General features: G+C 41.6%; 1 protein-coding gene across 3 annotated transcripts in view; it reads left to right on the forward strand.

Annotated features, from left to right (window-relative positions):
- Positions 1–5,416, forward strand: part of LOC147423291 (cAMP-dependent protein kinase regulatory subunit-like) — a 31,145-nt gene extending 25,729 nt beyond the window's left edge. For 2 of the 3 annotated variants that reach the window (XM_086501756.1, XM_086501757.1), the window contains 5 exons: positions 961–1,050; positions 1,264–1,395; positions 1,470–1,592; positions 2,251–2,370; positions 3,428–5,350. In XM_086501756.1, the coding sequence (XP_086357882.1) occupies positions 961–1,050; positions 1,264–1,395; positions 1,470–1,592; positions 2,251–2,370; positions 3,428–3,823 (861 nt within the window). In that variant the 3' untranslated portion in view covers positions 3,824–5,350. Of the gene's footprint in view, positions 1–960; positions 1,051–1,263; positions 1,396–1,469; positions 1,593–2,250; positions 2,371–3,427 lie in introns of all 3 variants that reach the window. The other variant, XM_086501758.1, reaches the window with a different exon arrangement.
- Positions 5,417–8,102: the final 2,686 nt, after the last annotated feature.

Here is an 8,102-nt window from a genome sequence, read left to right on the forward strand (position 1 = left end):
CTCCTAAAGAGCCACAAACGGCTAGCGGATATCCCAATCGAGCTAAGCCTATCTCCAAACTGAGGTGGCGGTGATCCAGCCACGGTGTCCAGTAGACCACCATCGGTATCACTTGCCACGTGTCACTGCCCAGGCGAGAGTCCGTCCAGTGTGAACTCCTAACCAAATGTGACCCAAGTGAAACTAACTACCTGTCCTGCGCCAATGACAATGTAGCCGTGCTACAAAGACGGTATCCATCAGCTAGAGGTGTAATGGGGAGAAAGTCAGCCAAGGTGAGGTGCAGCTATCTCCAGAGAGGCCGATAATGCATGCCTAAGCCAAAACGGCGTGCAGTCTGATCAAAACGAACCACATTCCCTTTTGAATCCACGACATCATTAACCACATGCAGCCCACGACGAGAAAGAAAGTAAGCCTGTCGTGGGAAATGTCCACCAAAGTTAGCGGGAATGCCCTGCTCCAGTGAATACTCTCCATCCTCAAAGAGTTGCCTTCCAACTCTGTGTGGCCAGCCCATGACAAATGTAAGCTGACCTTTTTCCAGTCCGATATCAAAGCAGAGATGAAAGGACAACTAGGAATACGTCCATCCAATTTCCCAAACACAAACTCCCAAAAAGATGATTGCCAGTGTCCAAATGAGGAGGTAGCCACATGCTCACACAAGGAAGCTACCATCACTGTCCATGGCTGTCTTTGCTCGACAAGTGTGGGAAATAGCGATGCTTTGCGAGCAAGGGCATGTCTGTGCAAATCCACAGATGGAGACACATTAATAAAATCTTTGGCATTTGCCTGAAATTTATGTTTGCCCATGCATGCAATCCATTTTCGTACGAGGCAACAGCACTATAAGGGAGTACCTTGCCATTATAGCTCTTTATCTGTAGTCTCAAACTTATCCTGCCGCTACTTTTATTTTGCAAGGTGTTTTGTGATCCATTTACCTTTTACCAGGTGAATGATGCAGTGGAGGAAGTAAAATTCAACAAGGATGATGTGATTATCAAGCAAGGTGATCCTGGTGACCATTTTTATCTGCTGGAGGTGATTTGTATGAACTTTGCATTGGCTGTGGAGTGTGATGTTGTTATTGGTAAAAAAACTACTAATTCTTGATCCAAACATCAGCATACCCTGTTTAGAAAGACTTGCCACTCCCCATTTACTAATGGTAGATGCATTCACATTGTAAAACAAGCTGTCATGCTTGGCATGTAAAGACTAATGTCAACTCTCTCAACCTTCTTGTTTGCACAGGAGGGTAGCTGTGCAGTATACTTGCAAAGACCTGACAAAACTGAACCAGACATGGTGAAGGAATACACAGCCGGTGACAGTTTTGGGGAGCTTGCTTTGCTTTACAATGCACCACGCGCAGCAACTGTTAAGGTGGACCTTGTTCAAAGGGCTCAGCTCATTTACAAATTGATTGTTTCCCAAGAATCCTAACTTGTTTTTGCTAGGCAAGCTCAAACTGTACGCTCTGGGCTATGGATAGGATGACGTTTCGAACGATTTTGCTGCACACCACTAGTCAGAAGAGGCAATTGTATGAAAAGTTCCTGGATGATGTCCCTCTCTTCAAGGTTAGCACTAGTTTGGTACCAAAACACTTCAATGTTATTTCTGATGGCTTTTAGAAGTTGTTCTTTTAGCTTTTGGTCATGATAGATACAAAAGATAATCTTTTGGTACAAAATACTAGCCACAGTTAAAAGCAGGGATAAAATATACTTTTGATAGGCGAGAAGTCATCTAGGCGTACCATGTGTTGAGCTTGACATGCACTAGAGAAGCCATAAATCTTGAAGAGATCTATGAGGTGTATGGATGGTCCAGAATTTGACAATTCATTATTCATGTTTCTAAATATTATAGAGCTAAGAGAAGAACGATCTTCGGATTTTGGTTATTGGTTTGTGACTGTTGATACTCTCAACCACACCAGATTATTTCTGCTGAAAAGGGAAAAAATTGTTTATGGCTGTTTCGGGACAATTGTCCTCTTGACACGTCAGTGTCCTACCGAATACTGAATTAGTTGAACAAGTCGACACAGTCTTCGAACAGTCTTGTGTAAGCAAGCGATCTTTGTATATGTTTTTGTTTTTGCATACATGTTTGTAAATATAATTGCTGCACATGGTCAATTTGGTCTGTGTGTCTGTATGCGAGCATTGGGCAGCAAGGAAAATTTGTATATTCAGCATATAATAAACACTTGAAAATTATGAAATGTTGCAGACCCTTGACAAGTATGAGAAAGCAGCAATAGCTGACGTTTTGGAGGCTGAGTACTTTGAGGAAGGCCAGGAAATTTTGGTGGAAGGTCACCCTGGAGAAAAATTTTATCTTCTCGAAGAGGTCAGCATTTTTTTAAAAGCTTTTCGGAGTCTTAGCATAGCATTCAAGAAATAACATAAGTCGTAACAACAGCATTTTGTTGGGAGAAGTCTGAATGATAGTGAATATAGCTCTCTTTTCTTAACCATAGAGGGTATGTTTTGAATATGTAAAAGGTGTTCAAGTAAAGGCTAGAATTATAAAGGGGAGAGGCCAAGAAAAGGAGATGCAAGAAATTCAGGCAGTCAGAATTGCCTTGGCTTATCTATACTAGTGGACTTTCCAAATATCCTGTCTGCTTCAGCAGAGCCAAGCCTCTATTGCTGCTGTTGTAGATCAATCTGGTTGTTCGACCCCTAGTAGTAGCGTAACCGAACATACTTCTTTTGAAGAGCATTTTCCTTCCTAAGAAGAGAATGAGAAGAAGAAGAGAAGTTCTTAATGTTGTAGGAGCAATCTTAAGAGACCTCAGAGATCTATCCACGAGGGAACTGAGAGAACCAATCAAGAGCACGAGCAAACTTGAGTCTTCTAAAAAGTGAGAAGCAAAGAACCTCAGAAATTTAGGAGATTGGAAATCCAAGTATTAAGCCTTGGATTGTTTTCTTTTCGACTGTTGTATCCGGCTTTGGCTTTGTCCTTTTGCCTTGAGGTCTGTGCATTCAAGGATAAAAGCTTTTGTTCATTTTGCAAGAAAACAAAATATTGCAATGTCTAAGTCATGTGTCGTAGGCTGTTTGGTTATACATCATGCAAGAATTGGGCAATCCCTAAGAAGATGTTTCCATTGACAACCCTTACATCCAGGCCTTAGCCAAACTCCCATCCCATAGGTGTTTCTTTCAGCTCTTTGTCCATTAGTTCATGTTGTTGAGACACAGGGGTGTGTCTCACTCCACCCTTCCTGTAGGGTTCTCTATGTGGGAGATGATTGTGAGATTCCTCTAGTGTGCTTTGGAGGTCAATTTCACTTAGGTTGTGTGGAAGTGAATAACTATACCCACACTATGGAAGGAAATTCTGCAGTCCAGTAAGATTCAAGTGATTGTGTAATAACTTTCTGATGTGTTTGGAACAGGGAGAGGCAGAGGCAAAAACAGGGGGTAATGTTGTGAAGAAATACAAGCGCGGTGATTATTTTGGGGAACTAGCATTGCTGAATGATAAGCCTCGTGCTGCAACTGTCATTGCTGTCACCAAATGCAAGTGTGTTTCTATCGACAGGCGAAGCTTCAAGGTCAACCTATCTCTTTACTTCTTCAAAATACAGGGAAAATGGAGACAATTTATCAAAATACCGGTGGGGAAAAATGCTATTTCCGGTTTAGGGTGGTGTGAATACGATTCGAAGCCAACACAGGACATTGTCTCTTTGGTCTTCAAAAGCACGTTTGATATACAAGGTCTTTCTATGGTACATTGCATGAGGCTTTTATTCATCACCTTGTTGAGAATGGCCAAATGGTGGATGTAGGATATATCATGGCAAGAAGAAAGGTATTGACAAGGTCGCCAAACTGAGAGCTACTTGTGCATTATGTTGGGCAAGGCCACCACTTCAGAAATTGGACTGCAGCATACCATTCCTGGGTCGGGTGTCTTACGTCAAAATAGAAGGGCATTGAGTTCGAAAGGATTACTAGGCAATTGCATGGATGACATAGTTACCAGGAATGGAAAATCGGAACCCGCAATGGGGAGCGGAAACAGGCATGAATTGCCATTCCTTGTTACGTATAAAATTACGTATAAAACATTGAATGCGGATTCGGAACGGGAAGTTGGGAGGGGAACGGGGAATGGAAGCTTGAAAATGGATCATGCATAGAAATGATTGTGTTGGCCAACAGGGATCAAGGTACAGAAAATGAGTTATGCCATTATGCTAATGCCCTGAGGTGTACTTAGTTGCATTTATCTCTGTCGGTTAGCTGGTACAAGGAATGAGTACTAGACCTCATATCTCTTGAATACAGAAAAAATGGGTCTTCACATGGCTAATAGCATTCCTTTTATCAGCAAAAAGAGATGCTTTCAAGGCCGTCTCCTCTGGTTTTCCTATCATAACCTCGTTGTTTCTAATATCATTCTCGGGCCATCACAGTCCGGGGGGGGGGGGGGGGGGGGGGGGGGCAGAGGATCTGCACGGCCGTTCAGTGTCCATTCCTCACCATAATACTTGCCAGCAATTGTTGGATTTGCGTCAAGTCAGTAGCCAGAATACTAATGAACAGCTACCAATGACATCATGTCAACTCAGCCTGCGTCAGGAATCAGTGCAGCACTTGATCTATGCCAAGTTAGCGAGCGGAATTTTGAAGCTGCCCGATCTGCGCCATCTCAGCAGACAGAATATTGTGCAGTATCTGCAATAACTGTGTGCAGTTTCTGTCGCTTTTGCAGTCACCAGCACGCACAGTAATTGGCCTCCATATGCCCCGAATGTGACGGCCGGGAATGACCATTCCCCTGTAATATGTGCTCCCACCATGGCTCTCGGCCTCTGCCGGTCGCAGCCAGTTGCCATGTGGTCGCACATATTACGGGGAATGGTTCTTCAGGGAAAGGTCCTTGAAGGACCATTCCCTATCCCGTCCCTTCAAGGATCATTCCCTATCCTGTCCCTTTTCAAGCTGTGTATGATGTCACTCTTGCTTAACTATAGATAGTCTGTTGGATGCAAGTGACATAAGAAACTTTTGATGAGTGACTGCCTTGGGAAATCATTCGTTCCACATGCACACCTCCATGGACGTGTTAATCCACCTCATTTGCACATACACACCTCTCACTCACTTAGATATACATCCAGCATCTATTTGTCATTCCTTGAATCATGTGGCATTGTCTTGCTACAGCGCTTGTTTGGGAAGCTGGATGACGTTCTGAAACGCAATACAAGAGACTATAACACTGGTACCAGCAAGGCCTAAGAAAACACCTACATTACAAGATGGAAGTAAGCCAGCAGGCACCAAAGCAGACTCTCTCTGTCTTTAAAAATTGATTTTTACATCCTATTGGAAGTGTACAACTTTTGTTTATTAACTTATGAAGTGAATGATTCAAACTATTTGTGATTGCAAAATATCTTACAAAACAAGAACTTGTTCTTAATATGTAAATAATTAAAAAGTAGACGACATTAATGATAAATTTCTTCTCTATAAGGAAGGAAAATATGATTGTGAAAAATTAACTCAATTGCAGTCTCATAGGGATAGGAGACAAAAGACAATGTTTTGGAGTATGCTTATGGATAATAGGAAAATCATTAAAATTTTGATGAAACTATAGGAAAGGCTATGCTTAGCTAGGTTTATGAATTGCTGTGACTTAGAAAAGCATGAGTCTATGAGCATAGCCCATGAGACTATGTCGAGCCTCTATCCGATGAGTAGAAAAGAAAATCATGACTCAAGAATTGAAGGATGGGTAATTACACAAGTAGCACACTAAAGGATATGCACAAGAGTTACATAGAAAGGATCTCACACTTGCACAAGTAGCACATAGGAAGAAAGAATGCCCAAGTGTGTATAGGCACAAGATCAATAGACAGTGGACTATTTATGGAGAGGAAAGGGTGTCATTACATGATGTCAAGATGAGTGTCCGAAGGGTTCTTTAAAACGAGAGTGAATTTGTAATGGATCCTTAAGTTGTGATGATGTACATTATTTGAAGATGCATTCAAAGTAGTGACACTAGCTTTTTCAAAGTTACGCATGGAAATACGCTTCCTAGAGTGCTAGGATGTGTTGAGGGGTCAAGTGTTTGAAATTGATGGATTACATTTTCAAAAAACAAAACTCTATTTTTGACCGAACTTGGATTGTATTTGTTATTTAAACATAGTGCTTCTCAATGTTGAAGTAAATGTCCGTGGGATGTGTTCCCTTGTGCATGGGGCGCGACTAAACTCCTATCTCATCTTGTTTTCTATGCTAGCAATATCTATGGATTATGTTTCGCATCGTCGGCTCGCAACAATGGTATCAGAGAAACAAATGGTATCAAAATAAAGGATCGACCAACAACATAGTGACGCTAAGGACCCCCCTCCTTCCTGTTAGGAATAAAGGAGTAACTAAGTAGAGGTCAGAGTGGTTTACTTAATAGAGAGAGATAATTTTGACACACAAGAGAGATTATATATATATATATATATATATATATATATATATATATATATATATATAGAGAGAGAGAGAGAGAGAGAGAGAGAGAGAGAGAGCACGACATACGTGGTTCACCCAATGTGAGCTACGTCCACGAGAAAGCAGCCACTCAATGGCTTTGCACTTTAATCTTGAAGTAAGTTACAAATAGATTATATCCTTAATGGAACTCTCTCTTTGCTTCACTCTCACCACCTCACATACACCTTGCTTCACCAACTCCACAATCTACAATTACAATGCGTTTTGTGTGTAGAAGAGGCCTTCTTTTATAGGCCAAAAGGGTTGCCTTTTTTCCTGAGAGAAAACCGTGTATAGTTGCCCTTGTGTAGATAAATCCAAGTTGAACTCTCCCATGCGTCTATGTATGGCCGTCCTTGAGTAGACAAGTCTGCCTAGAAATTGGCCATTCGTGTATGTGTGGCCATAGCCAAGTCCGCCTGAAACTCATACACTGGCCAAAGACTTCCTACCACCGGCCATTGACCAACCGGCCGACCGATCGGGCATTTTTCGCCCACTTTTCAACTGCCGTCCGGTCATAAAATTTTGATAAAAAAGAATATTTCGACGAAACCGGTCTCGAGCAAAGCTCTCGATTGGGCGTGAATTTTTTGTTTTTCGACGAGTCATTTTTTCTCATGCACGATGGTTTCTCCTCATAAGGGGGGGCCTTATAAATGTACATTTTTTAGAATAAAAATTACAAGGGGTAAATCAGGCTCCATACTCAACAATCTCCCACTTGAAGACTGATCTCCACACCAAACCCGTGATTGCTTTCCATCATGGCTTCTTATAGTTGCATGCCGATAGAAGATGAGCAAAAGCTCAACTTCTCCTTGTTAACCACCTTTGTTAACATGTCCCTAGGATTCTCGCTTGTGTGCACTTTTCCAAGCTTTAGATGTCCCTCTTCCAAAAGAGTACTTCTGAAGTGATATCTCATCTCTATATGCTTTGTCCTTGAGTAAAAGACTGAATTCTTCGCAAGGTGAATGGCGTTTTCACTGTTGTTAAACAAGACACAATTGTTTTGTTTGTATTGAAGCTCTTCGAAGAATCTGTGAAGCCACAAAATTTCTTTGCTTGCCTTCGTGAGAGCTACATATTTTTCTTCCGTGGGGGAAAGTGAGACCACTTTCTTTAACTTTGAAGCCAAACTTACCGGTCGTACCTCCAACAATGAAGACGTAGCCAATAATGCTCCTTTGAGTATCTTTGTCACGTGCCATTATCTGCATCAGCATACCCTTGTAAGAAAATATCAATGTCTCTAAAATACAAAACGTTCATGGTTGTCCTTTTTAGATACTTTAGTATCCACTTTAGAGCTTGCCAATGCTCTTTACCTGGATTATCCATGAATCTACTCACAACTCCCACTGCATGTGTAATATCTGGCTTTGTCCAGACTATGGCATACATTAGAGCACCTATTGTTGTAGCATATGGAACTTTAGACATGTAGACTATCTCCTCTTGTGTCTTTGGACACAAATCTTTGGTTACTTTAAAGTGACTAGCCAAAGGTGCAGAAATCGGTTTTGCATCTTGCATTGTAAACCTTTT

This window comes from Adiantum capillus-veneris, chromosome 26 (assembly GCF_014529385.1).
Source record: "Adiantum capillus-veneris isolate H3 chromosome 26, ASM1452938v2, whole genome shotgun sequence".
Classification (NCBI taxonomy): Eukaryota; Viridiplantae; Streptophyta; class Polypodiopsida; order Polypodiales; family Pteridaceae; genus Adiantum; species Adiantum capillus-veneris.